This window comes from Eptesicus fuscus, chromosome 4 (assembly GCF_027574615.1).
Source record: "Eptesicus fuscus isolate TK198812 chromosome 4, DD_ASM_mEF_20220401, whole genome shotgun sequence".
In the NCBI taxonomy this organism is placed as follows: Eukaryota; Metazoa; Chordata; class Mammalia; order Chiroptera; family Vespertilionidae; genus Eptesicus; species Eptesicus fuscus.
The window spans coordinates 41929312-41943221 of NC_072476.1; the positions used below are offsets into that span (position 1 = coordinate 41929312).

General features: G+C 41.5%; 1 protein-coding gene across 1 annotated transcript in view; it reads right to left on the bottom strand.

Annotated features, from left to right (window-relative positions):
• Nucleotides 1–9590: 9590 nt before the first annotated feature.
• The window catches only part of HSD17B4 (hydroxysteroid 17-beta dehydrogenase 4), an 87092-nt gene continuing 82772 nt past the window's right edge, over nt 9591–13910 (bottom strand). The window contains exon 24 of the mRNA XM_028149692.2: nt 9591–9930. Coding sequence (XP_028005493.2) covers nt 9841–9930 — 90 coding nt within the window. The 3' untranslated portion in view covers nt 9591–9840. The remainder of the gene's footprint in view (nt 9931–13910) is intronic.

Below are 13910 nucleotides of genomic sequence, written 5' to 3' on the forward strand. Positions count from 1 at the left end.
GGTACGTTAAAAAAGGATTCAAGCACCCGGTGGGATGGATATTGACTGATGCTATTGATTCTATTGTCTAAATTTTCTTAATTTCTCTATTAGGCTACTCTTTAAAAACAGACAGCATCCCTGTCTCTGTAATTTTTGTGTTAAATGTTTCTGTGGGCCCTGTAATTTCAAAAGACAATGAAAATTCAGTATTTTTATTGCAACAGTTAACATTTTCACAGTTGCCAGTTAGTTTACTTTTGACAAGTTGAAGTACACAGTAAGATGCTCCTTACCAAAATCCAGATGTTTGGAATTCCAAAAATAGAACAACACTGGTACCTCAGAATCCCAGAGTATGTATTCTTGCTCAACAGTACCTTGACTATCTGAAAGGGTTTTCTTTAATCTTCTCTGATTAGAACTCTCTCTCCTTTTCTTTCTATTGCTCACACTGTAAACTTAACGTAATGTCTTTCAATAAGTTTTTTTTTTTAATAATAAAAGAAAGTAAATATCCTTAGGCATCAACTCTGTGATGTTTATTGTAAAACCTTGCACATTTTTAATGGAATCATTATTAAAAAATTCTGCTGATAAACCCAAGTAAAAGCACATTACTATTTTAAATGGAAAGCCCATCAAGGCAACATGCCACATAGACGTAGGAGTTTAATGAGCTGGGTTAGACTCCAGGCACCAGTACGTCCCAACTCTTCGACTCTGGGAAAGTTTCCTCTTTGGAAAAAATGATGAAAAATGCATATAATTCACAGGAATAAAATGCAACAACATAGGTGCAGTCCCAGCATAATGCATAAGGCAGCAACATTTTATAGTAATTGAGCACGAAGATAGCTTGTGCCCAAATCCTCCATCTGCCACTTAACAGCAATCTGATCTTGAGGAAGTTATTTAACGTCCCCACACCTCTCTCCTCATCTTTATACGGGGGCTAATGGTATTATCTACTTCACAGGCTTGTTGTGGTGATTAGCTGGGATGATAAATCCCCTGGCACAGGGTGCTGGGGGTGGTGGGCACTTGGACACTAGCTCCCTTACCTGGCATCCTTTCCCACGCTATGTCTGAGCCTTCCTACTCACTTCTTCCTACCTTGCCATCCTACTTTGAACAGAAGAAAAAAATACATGTAAGCTAGAAGCAGAATTTCTCTTAAGGAGAGAAACCTTTTCCTTTAGGCATATACACTGAAACTCTCATTAGCAATGGATAGGGGCCCTCCAATGGCCTGGTTGAGAAACAGAGTTAAACGGTTGTGTATAATGAAGGAGGAGGAGTGTGGGGCTTCTGGAGGCACAGAGGTGAGGTGGGCAGATTTCAGGAGTCAGCCTGTTTGGAACTTTTTAATGGTGGCCAAGGCAGCCCTGAGAATCAGGATGACTAGTATATTCCATAAGCAGTCTGCTGGGTCAGGCTGTGATATAAGCCCTCTAGGTTAACCATAACACTGCAGTAACAGTCTAGGACACATAGTTACCTTGAGTGTGTGGTTTTAGGGGTGGGGGAATATCAACAAAAATGAATGCTATTCCACATTTAGATTCAATGCATAATAAGGGAATAGCTGAATAAGGTGAGATGAGGAGCTGATCATTCAATACAATCAGAACATCATATCAAAAGGTCATTGAAAGCCATCAAAAGCCCCCCAAGGATACAAGGACATGTGGGTAGGGACATTGGATGTTTTACAGTAAATAGATGGGGATTCTTGGTTTAAATATTAAATGAGAGGTGACCAATAGGGCTTCATTGAAAACTTGGGCTCCTACCACCTTTACACCATCAATTCTGCTGACATCTTCATTATACCATTTTCTCCCTTTTCATCACTGGCTTTTCACTGGACATACATATACACATGATTCTTACTGGATAAAGTGAAATACTTGATATCACAGCGAAGTTAGAACTTTGATGTTCATAGACTCCTAAAATCTTGAAACTAAAAGACCTTCTGGGGATAACCTAGTTCAAGCTATTAACAGCTAGGAAACCAGCCAGGAAAATGACTTGTCCAGTTCCCAGCAGCACATGGACTTGAGTTTTCAGCCAAGGGCAACCATTCCCTTCCTCTTCATAGGGTAGCTGTTTCATATCAGAAAAGGAATAAAAATAAGCCTAAGTAGGAAAGACGGCTCACAAAACTAGGGAACTATTACTAATTGTCTGTACATGTTGAGTTGAGACATTAGTTAATCTATTTCAGTAATGGATAATCTCTTTCTTTCAACTATGCCAATCAACAATAGCAATATATCATTATATCACATAACTTTCTAATATATCATCAGAATAAAATATCATGTTAAAACTCATTTTGACATATGAAAGTGAAATTAAGTATGAAAACATGCCCATTTGATTATCAGAACTTCTAAAGTTTTCCTTTGCTCTCCTATGCTTGAGCTGATTTTAGAAAATCCAATACTGTTCCAAAAGATAAGATTTTAAATAATGTTTTGTTGTTGTCTAATTATTGAATAAGTGATTAAACTCATTCTCACTGAATTCATGAAATAAAAATCAACTAAACATTTTAATTAACTTAATCTGGAGAACTGAAACCTATGTTTTATTTTAAATGGCTGAATAATAGTCATAGTTCTATAACAATTCATTGTGTTTATAAGTAATAATTTCACTTTTAAGATATACAAAAAGATAGATGAGCTACTGTATAGAAATGGGAGTTAATAGACCATGTCTTAGGAGTATAAGTATTGTTCTTTTATAATAGTTATAGTATAAGCCTAATTAGATTCAAGAGAGAATTTGACTTTGTCAACTACAAGATTTTATCAGAAAAAAAAATACAAAGACTATTGTATCTTTGGATATTGGAGGAGGAGTGGAGGTCTGGAGATGAGTTCCTGAGGTGTTGTCACAAGGCACTTGGGGAATGGAACATTAATACATAAAGCAGCTATACGGGAGTATCAGCTAGGGGTACATTTTCAACTCCCCAAGGACGTCAGAATTCAAAAAGTGTCAAAGATAAAAGAGCTTCTCTGGTCCAAGTAGTTACACAATACCCAGCCTTCTCCTATTTCACCTTTAATTTAAGAATTTTCTATAATTCCAAAGTTATAGAGTAAAAACACTGCTAGTTTTAAAGAAGCAGCACTTTTCAGAGTTCCATTCACTTTAATTAAGGAGTCTACTTTAAGGCAGATCGTATTATCCTTAAAAGATAGGGATGGAGAGACATGTTTAGAAGTTCTGCTTAGAAGCATAGTGGATGAAACACCAACAAGGAGTTGAGACCTAGTTTCTTGGTCTGACTCAAACCTCTCCCTGGGACAACTCACTGGGGAGTTTCACTGCCATCTGCTGAGTGGGTTTCTTTTTTGTCAACTCTAAAGAATAGAACTGATGACTCACATCTGGGGAAATACATATTTCTTAAGCAACCCATTGGAAAACGTTAATTCTCTAATTAATGAAAAATACTGTAGCAATTTGAAAACCAAGCTCATAGATACAAAGGACGGATTGATGACTGCCAGAGGTTGGGGTGGAGAATGAAGGGTGTGAGAAATGGATAATCTTTTTATTTTAGGTTAAAAGTTCAAATAAAAATGTTTTAAATGCAATTTAAGTCAAACTTCAGAGAACATGAATATCTGCTACTGAATTTCTTTAAATAACAGCACTTTTAAGAAGTAACAATAAAATTATATTCACTCATCCAATGTAATAAGCTGATTGAAGTTAGCTATTTTCTCTTCCTTATTCACATCTAAATCTTCAATGCCCCATATACATACAGTAGGAGTTCAGTAAATACTTAACTGACTATCCATTGGTGGTCTTGAAAATTGTTATTTGGGAATCAATGTGGTTATATGTAACAAAAGCCATATTTCTGGAACAGCTCCCATATTAAGCTGAAAGGTGAAGAGTAAGGGGAAATGACATTTGTTCCAATCTGTCCTAACTCATCTCCACAGGCCAAAAAAATTGAGTAATCTTAACCAGGCAGAGGAAAAATAAGAGAGGCCTATTTTTATAGGGGATAGTTGGCCTGAAGGTAGTGGTACCAAACACCACTCTAATTTCCCAATCTGAAATCTAAGGTAAAATACTCTCACTGTCCAGGCGCCCTCCGTTGGGAAATGGGCAAAGGTAGTGGCTCACTTTGGAATGAGGCTTGGTTCTCAACTTCAGTTGATTATTCAAAAAGGCCAAAGATTCAAATCATTTTAATGCATGGAGTTACCCACCTTATGATATGTCCTGTGGTGTGCCCATTTCCAATCAGAAGCAGGGCCCACTTCTCTGGTCCATCATTACACACCTGGTAGTGTGCACACTTCTAATTTACTCCTACAACCACCTCATTTGAATCACAGACCTAAGTCTTATTGCTTCCATTGCTTTTCTTGCTTGGTGATACAAATTCAGTAACACTAGGAACCAAAGCACTGTGAGTCAGCCTGCATTGACCTACAGAGGCTGTCACTTTTGCTTTCTGTGTCAGAGCTCACCATTCCTAAAGATACCCACGCTTGCTCTCCTTTCCTCACCTCCCCAAGGGGGATGATAGGCACAGGGGGGACTTGGAGGCTGTAAAGGATGTCATGAAGCTCCCCTTCCATTTTTACCCAGTAATTCCACTTCCTAACAGTTTTAATGTGAGGAAACCATTCAGAAGACATGAAATGTCTACAACAGTATTGTAGAGGGTGGTGGTTCATGAATGTTGATGGGGATGAAAAGGTGATAACCTGAGTTGCTGGTTTGCAAACGAGTGGATGTTGGGACCATGGTCTAGTTAGACTCTAGTACACGTTACCTCCACAGAATGCATGTGTGGGCTGGGAGGAGCAGGGCCAGGGATGTGCTGTGCAGTGGGAGAGAGCCTCTCATATTCCCATAATTCAGGTGAGTTCATACTTTCATAATTATTCAAAGCAAACAAAAATGACACTTTAAAGCTTTGTTTTCTCAACCAGAGCTCTCAACACCTATATTCTGTTCCTACCTTGCAGGCCAAATCCAGCCCCTGGCCTGTTTTTGTACAGGTTTTTTATATTTGTAAAAATCTATTTAAAAAATAAATATTTAACAGAGACCATATGTGGACTGCAAAGCCTAAAATATCTGCTATCTGGCCCTTTACAGAAAATGTTTGTTGAGCCCTGATTTAATCAGTCATTATCCTTTACTGATGGAACTTCAGGATACTAAGGAATAGAGAGCTATTCGACCTCCCTTCACAGGATTCTCACTGGAAGTAATATGTTTCAGTCTGTTTTCTGGCTGAATTTTCTGTCTTCTTCCACGCTGCCTTCAAAAACTTCCCCAGCCACTGCTCCCAGCAACATGCAGCTCTTTCTACTTCTCTATTTTTTTTTATACTTGTCAGCTGTGAACTCAAAAGTTATTCAGCCAAGCTTCTTAAAACTGGGCTCTGAGTGAGGCTATAAACGCTCTGTGCCTCAACATTTTCCCACCTCGGGTTTATCTTTATTTTTTAAGCTAAGTTAAACCCTGACATCTAGATGTTACCTACCAGGTAACTTCAGCAGATACAGTTCATACACATAAACCTAGATTCATTTTTAACTTAGGCTTGCAATTTTTCTCTTTTGCCTACCTATAGGTTTTTAAATATGTTCTTTTTTTCCCTCTCCCCTCTTAAATAGCTTAGTCCACACTGACCTAATAAAATCTTCTGCTCTTCAGAAAAAATCACTTTCTATCACTCTCAGCTTTTGAGTCTTCTCAACTTCAGAATTTCAGTGGATTGGATTATTATTTAGTTTTACTGCAGTATTTGCTAAAGAACAAAATTAATGTTAGGGTAATAGTATTGTTAAATGGATTCTCTCTCATATCTATTTCTCTCCAATATAAAAATCAGCTTTCTCAGGTTATTTGCTTTAAAATACAGATCAAAAGTTCTCTGAGAAGTCAGAGGTTTCCCTACCAGTGTTGGTAAAAAACGGTTGTGCACAGCGGCACACAGGGAGGCTTAAGGAGATAGGGCTGTTGACCAGGCGAGGAGGTAAAAAGCAGTTTAGGAGAGCGAATGAGCCTTTGGGGCAGGTATTTCTGCCTTGGATCCCTTGTACCCTAAACTCCCTGATATCACCTGATTCTCTCTCTGCCCATGTAGTTTGGGTGTGGCTGATCCTATCAGGGCAGAAAAGTTAAGGTGGCAGGTCTGAGACTGCTGTCCTTAGAAAGGTTTGCGTGCAAGGTTGGCCCTTGGCTGGCACCTGGGAACTTAGATTTCAGGAAGGTTCCCACCGTGCCCTCACTGAGAATAGGGGGAACCTGTGCCCAAACTGTACAAACAATGTGGCTTACATTAAAATACCTGCTTTCCTTCCAGGAGTCTAGAATTTTGGTAGATGCTCTGGAGAAGCCTATGTGACCAAGCTCCCAGTTAAAGCCTTGGACGCTGAGTCTTGGTAGACGTGTCATACCTACTGCCACAATTTGATGCTGGGGAAGTAAGCAGGTCCTCTGTAACTCCATGGGGTGAGAACTCTCAAAGCCTCTACCTGATCTCCTCTGGACTTCCACCCCGTGACGCCTTTTCCCTTTTCTGATTTTAGTTTGTGTTAACTTAATAAATTATAACCTTGAGTATGACTATATGCTGAGTCCTCTGAGTCCTCCCAGCAAACCACCCAAACTGGGGGAAGTCTTGGGGCTCCCCAACACTTCATCCTTAGCTACATACAATGGTCAATCAGTACATCCAACATCTCTGGCTACAGTGACGGGCTCAGGGGTTGGCTTTTAACCCAGCACAGCCAGTGAAACCAGGTGAGAACTTCACTGGGCTTCTGAGATAACCCAGTGCTGTCCTTCTGCAGGTTGACTTGGGATGGGACTGTGACGCTGTACCTGGTGGCTGCCTTCTTGTAACCACGACAGGAATAACCTGGAGCTTCCAGGAGTACCACGTGGAGCTGGCGGATAGAGCAGGCAGAGATTGCAAAGAATTGCGCCTAGATAACACTGAATTGCTGGGTCAAGCCCCTTCAAAGCCAGCCCTACCCTTCAGTTTTGTGCATAAATTCTGTTACGCCTATTTGAACTGGTTTTATTACTTCCAACTGAAAGAATACCAACTGATGCAACCATCAACCATGTTAAGAGGTTGACAGTAAGATGACTATCACAGATTTCTCAGTGGAGAAGCCACATGTTCAGAAGGCCCCTCTGATGGGTGGTGAAGGTAGGCAGTAAAAGACTGGAAAGCTATTAAAATGAGCTGTCACATATAAGAGCACACTTGGGTAGTGGTATCAGAGAATAAAATCCGTAAATATTCAGGAAGTAGAAAAGACAAAAGCTGGTGATGGATTAAATATGGGGTATGAGGAAGAGAGAAGTAAAAAATGACTGGTTTCTTCATTTAGGCAAAAGGTGAAGCTTTTAACTAAGACAAAAACAGAAAAAGACACAGATTTAGGGGTAAAGAGGAAGATCACATTTACTTTGGACATTTGTCTGCAGTAACTATGACAGCAGTCTAGTAATGATTTGAAACTGTGGATGGAACTGTGGAATTATGGAAAGATCAAAGCTAAAGATACAGATTGGGAGTTATGAGCACTTAGGTAATGGCTGAAGATATGAGCAGATTGAATGATCCAGGAAGAAAATGTCTCCTGAAAAGAGGAGGCTGAAACCTTGATCAAAAATCATGAAAAAATAGGTAGACAGAGAAAATTACAAGAGACAAGAGAGATTAACTCACAAGCTCCTTAAGAAGTTAATATATTTCTCATTAGAAGATAGAAGGAAAGTAACAAATTAAGGAGGATAGTGAATTCAATATTAACTATTATAGAAAGGTTAAGGAGTAGGAGGACCAATAACAAAGCTGCTGCTAAATCTAGATACCAGTGTCTCTCTGACCTTTAAAGATTAACAGAGAGGTTAGTATGATAATTAAAACATCGCCTTCTTGCCCTGCCAATGTGCTCAGTGGTTAGACTGTTGACCCACTCACTGAAAGGTTGCAGGTTTGGTTCCCAGTCAAGGGCATGTACCTGGCTTGCAGGTTTGATCCTTAGCCCTGGGTTGGGGTGCGTGCGGGAGGCAACCAATCAGTATGTCTCTCTCACATTGATCTCTCTCTCTCTCTCTCTCTCTCTCTCTCTCTCTCTCTCCTCCTCCCCCCCCCCACCTTCCTCCTTCCCTTCCACTCTCTCTAAAAATCAATGGAAAAATATCCTTATGTGAGGATTAGCAACAACAAAACAAATCACTTTCTTAACATGTCTCTAACACCTAAGGTCTAGATTCAACACATTCATTAATGTGTGGTGGCATCTGACTAATTTTAATATGATTTTTCTATTTAGAAGGACATTAAGCTTTTCCAAGCTCAACAGGGATAATAACTATTATAAAAGACCACCATTAAAATACTGCCATTTTTTTTTTAATTTAGTTGGCATAACAATGGATCACTGTGAATTAAAGTTAATTTTAAGATACCATACAAAGTTCAAAAGACCAAAGCATAATTGCCAAATATGTAACTTTTCTTCCATGCCTTCTATATATTGTGCTCATTCATTAAATCAACAGTAATACATTGAGGTCCTGTAGTATGTTCCAGCACTGTGCTAAACACTAAAATTCTAAATTTCTGAGACCTTCTCTCTTGATCCCTGAACTCTGATTCCCTCAATCTTATTTCCTGAAGTAAAGTACTGTGCTGAGGGCTCCCAGAAGCCCTATTCAGGACTGAAAACATCCCCTCAGCTGCAGGGAAGATAATCAACTGACTATAAGCACACTCCAGGAACTGCTCTGCTGCTTTGCCCAAGGTCATGGCCCCTCCGCAGGGCAGGTTATAACCAATGACTTGTTAGCTCAGGACAAGTCTGAAGGCCATCCCAGCTTCTGAGCTCCTTAAAGTATCTTCTGAAGGCATGTGGTACAAGCACCATAGTGTAACTTCTCCCTCTACCTAGCCCTGCCTCCTCTGTTTACCCCCACCACCTTCTCTATGCGCTGATCCAAAGCACACTTCTAAATAAACTTCCTGCCCCTAAATCTTCGTCTCAGTCCGCTCCCTGGAGAACTCACCCACCCACACATACCCTGCTCAGCTGTGCTCCATGACTGAAACGTACCCTCTCCCTGGCCTGAGCACCCATGCACTTTCTCATTATCTCTGCAGCCACACCATCAGAGAGCATTTTCTCAGCATCCATCATCTGAGCTAAAGGTTGGGGAAATAATGATATGACAGTACTTGCTAGTGAATATCTTACAATTTAAGTTTAACAATTAAGCAAGAAAGCTATATATTTGGTAGACTTACAAGCATTAGATGACAGTAAAGACTTTACAGCTAAAGGGGGAGAGGAAGAAAGAAAACTATTTGAGAACACAAAAGACCTTTCTCTTGCCTTAAAGCAGAATACTATCTACTATAGCAAAGTATGAAAAATGAGTACATGTATGAAAATTCATATTAAAACCAGGGTTTCAATTAATTACAGAACAGAAAGTAACAAAAAGTGCAAAAGGCATCAATGTGGCCTTTACTCATATAATTTTCTTTTCAACGTATAAAGCTATTAACAATTCTAAGGATACTAGACTTTAATGAAAATTTTTTATTATGAAGATAAGATCTAGGAAGGATAATTATGTGCTATTTTATAGTCCCTTGTAAAAATAATGATAACATGAAAAATTAGTAGAAAATGAAAATCTGAAAAGTTATCTGAAATCTGAAAATGTTAAGCAATTTCTTCTGCATCTTAGTTTTTATCACTTTTGCTGAATCAGTTTTGTGTATTAGGGTGAAGAGAGTTTTCTTCTACTTTTGTTAACAATGGAGCATGTCCTTCAGAGCTTGGCATAGTCTTTAAAAATCGTCTGAAGCTTCTGGCTCAGCATGATGTTCCCTCTGGCCTTCAGTTTGCCACTGAAGAATGCCTGGAAAGAAGAGGGAAAAGAGTACCAAACTTTACCATATTACATTTTATTTGTATTTTTAAAAGATCACTGTAAAAAAAAAAAAAGGTCATTGTTGAGGCTGAATACAATTGAATTAACTCTTGGCAACAAAGGCAACTTTTACCTAGCAATGATAGTTTAATGATTATAGTTTTAGACAGATAAGAAAAAAATAGACTCCTGTGTATTTTAGAAAACCACAGACTAATTTATTTGAACTGACAGATCTGGGAGTTCTGCTTCAAACTATGCTTCTAGCTTTAATCTATGCTCTTAAACATGAATTTGAGAATATGTAAATAAAAAAGGCTTTACTGTGTTCCTAACAATTAAAATATTAAATTCAGAACTTTTAAAAGCAGATTAAAAATATGTATTACGTCTTCATGAACTAGAAAGCCATCTAATCTAATAATAGACAAATATGCAAAATGACCGCACCTTCGCTACAACTAAGCCACGCCCACCAGCCAAGCCATGCCCACCAACCAATCAGGATGAGCATGCAAATTGCCCCAACAAAGATGGCGGCTAATTTGCATATCAAGACAGCGTCCAAAGAAGCCAACAGCTGCAGAAGGGAGTAAAGCTTCGAAGAAGCAAGCAAGCGGGAGCGGGGGGGGGGGGGGGAGGAGAAGGGCGGGGCGGAGGCGGGGCCGGGGGGGAGGAGAAGGGCGTGGCGGAGGCGGGGCGGGGGGAGGAGAAGGGCGGGGCGGAGGCGGGGCCGGGGTGAAGGGAAACGCAGGCGGGCTGGAGGAGAAGGCGGGCGGGCGGGGCGGAGGCGGGGCCGGGGGCAAAGGGAAACGCAGGCGGGCTGGAGGAGAAGGCGAGGCGGGTGATAAAGGTGGAGCGGAGGCGGGGCCGGGGGCGAAGGGAAACGCGGGCGGGCTGGAGGAGAAGGCGGGGCGGACGGAGCAGAGGTGGGGCCGGGGGCTAAGGGAAACGCGGGTGGGCTGGAGGAGAAGGCGGGGCGGGCGGAGCGGAGGTGGGGCCGGGGGCGAAGGGAAACGTGGGTGGGCTGGAGGAGAAGGTGAGGCGGGTGAACAAGGGAGGAACGGAGGCGGGGTAGAGTGCAGCAGGAAATCCTATTGCAGGATTTTTCCTGCAACGGGAAAGCTAGTCCTATCTAATAATAGACAAATATGCAAATTGACCATACCTCTGACACACCCACAAGCCATGCCCACCATCCAATCAGAGTGAGTATGCAAATTAACCCAAACCAAGATGGCTACAGCCACAGAGAGCAAGGTTTCCTAGGTAACAGAGGAAGCCAAGCTCTCTGCCAGCCATTGCAGGCCTAAGACTCCACTCAAGCTACAAAGTTTCAATTATAGAAGGTAAACAAATTCAAACAAATGGTGGCAGAATGGAGCTTGAGAGAGCAGGCCAGGGTTGCCGCCGGCAACAGGGGAAGCAAAGCTTTCCGCACACCCTGGCCGGGCCCACCCGCTTAAGGCAACAAAGTTTCAATTAGAACCCCAACACAAATGGCTGCGGGCCTCGGAGGGAGCCCCAGGCTTGGCTCTGCTCCAGGCTACAAAGTTTCAATTGTAGAAGGAAAATAAATTCCAGATACCAGGGCCTCCACTTGTGTTGCCAGGGGGCGTGGCCAGCCTGCAAACCACCACAGGCCCCTCGCTCAGGCCGCCCCACGCCCCAAGGGAACCCCATCCTGATCAGGGACACCATTCAGGGCAAACCAGCTGGCCCCCACCCCTATACCAGGCCTCTATCCTATCTAATAAAAGAGTACTATGCAGATTGATCATCATTGCAACACACAATATAGCTGCCCCCATGTGGTCAAAGATCCTGCCCCCATGTGGACAACAAGATGGCCACCACAAGATGGCCAACAGGGGAGGGCAGTTGGGAGGCACCCGGCCTGCAAGGGAGGGCTGTTGGAGGTGATCAACCCTGCAAGGGAGGGCTGTTGGAGGTGATCAACCATGCAGGAGAGGGCAGTTAGGGGTAACCAGGCTGGCAGAGGAGGGAAGTTGGGGGCAAACAGGCTGGCAGCAGAGTGGTTAGGGGGTGATAAGGCTGGCAGGCAGAAGCGGTTAGGGGCAATCAGGAAGGCAGGCAGGCAAGCAGTTGGGAGCCAGCAGTCCTGGATTGTGAGAGGGATGTCCGACTGCCCGTTTAGGCCCGATCCCAGGGATCGGGCCTAAACGGGCAGTCGGACATCCCTTGAGGGGTCCCATATTGGAGAGGGTACAGGCTGGGCTGAGGGACAACCCCCCTCCGTGCACGAATTTCATGCACCAGGCCTCTAGTATAATGATAAAAGAAGGTACATAACAGTAGTGAGTAGATCCTGGGCTCTAGCATTAGAATGCCTGGGTTAAAATCTAGGCTCTGCCACTTACTAGAAAGCTGAGCTTGGGGAGATTCCATAACCTCTCTGAGCTCCAGCCTCCTCATCTATATGGGCAGGACAGCAGTACCTAAATTATGCAGCCTTGTTGTGTGAGTTAAATGAAATAGTGTGCAAAGTGCCTAGCTGAGAGTTTGACATGTAGTAAGAGCACAGCAAGCCCATTATTATCAAGAGAAAGGCAGTCGTGTTCAAACACTAAGAACTCCTGTCACCTCTGTATCTGACCTGACAGAGGAAGTTGTGCAAGTGCTTAAGTTTCTCCTCAATGTCAAGTTCCTTATGAGTAAAATAAAAATAATAAATCAGTTTTTATCGCTTATTGAGAAAATAACACAGAATGGGAAATAAAAAGAAGTCCTTAGATTTTTAACTACATTATAAAATACACTTAACATTATGTACACTTAACATTACAAAGCAGCCCTACAAATATAATCTTACTTCACAAGCACATCCATCAGCTTAAAATGGGCATAACAGCAATTCTCAGCCCCGGGTGACAGATAAGAAACTGAGGCTCAGACAGCTTAGATAACCTGCTCGAGGCCACAAGCCAACAAGAAGGAAGGCCGACTCTTGAACTCAGGTGTTCTTTGCTCAACAATGTCTCCTGCTTATTAATGTCAGAAGCAAACCCTCATCAGCTGGAGGAAAAGCTAAAACTACTTAAACTTTTTATCCCAGAAAAAGTCAGGGAGAACTCGTTCAATCAGGATTAAGTGCTGGCTATTCAAACTGGAGACTGGAACTTCTAAACTACGACTGCTTCCCTGTCCAGTTACAGGAACGACAGTCTGCGTGCCTGCAGAGGAGGAGTCAGTCCTGAGGCCTGTTTACAGGCACTAACATCTGAGAGGACTTACAGCCCAAAATAAGAACACCTAGTTTTTTGAAATAAAAACACCAATATTTGGCGGTTCTTACTGAGTGGAAAAAATGTGTACATAAATCTTTGTTCTTATTTATTTTCTTATAATAGATTCCTAGAAGAATTACTAAATCATGACATTTCTTACATAAGGTTCTTAACCACACCTCCATATTGCCACAGTTTCCAAACTATACACTGAGGGACCCCAGAGCATCTCAGCAAACCCACAGGGACACTAAGGAGTATTTAAAAATTGGTCAAATATAAAAAAAACTACAACATGAAAAACTACTCTTGTTTGGACTTAACTTCTTAATAAACTGAATCATTAGGCATTTCTTTTGGCCTAGGAGTGCCATGCAAGAAGCACTGAGACAATGAGTCGCCATAAAGGAAGCACCTCTGAGAAAGACAACACCAAATTAAAACTCTTTCCAGCTACATGGGAATTCTCTTACCCCAACCTTAACAATACTATTTTCTTAATTTTTGAAAATCCAAAGCAAAATAACATGCTTTAATTTGCATTTTTAGATGCTTGGAAAAATCAATAGTTTCTCTTATGTATATTAATCATTTCTATTTCTTTCATTAATTACTGGTTCACATCTTTTGCCCATTTTTTTCTATTGAGGTCTTACAGCTTTCCAGAAATTTTTATAGGTTATAGATACCAACATACTGTGTATCATCATCTTTATTTTT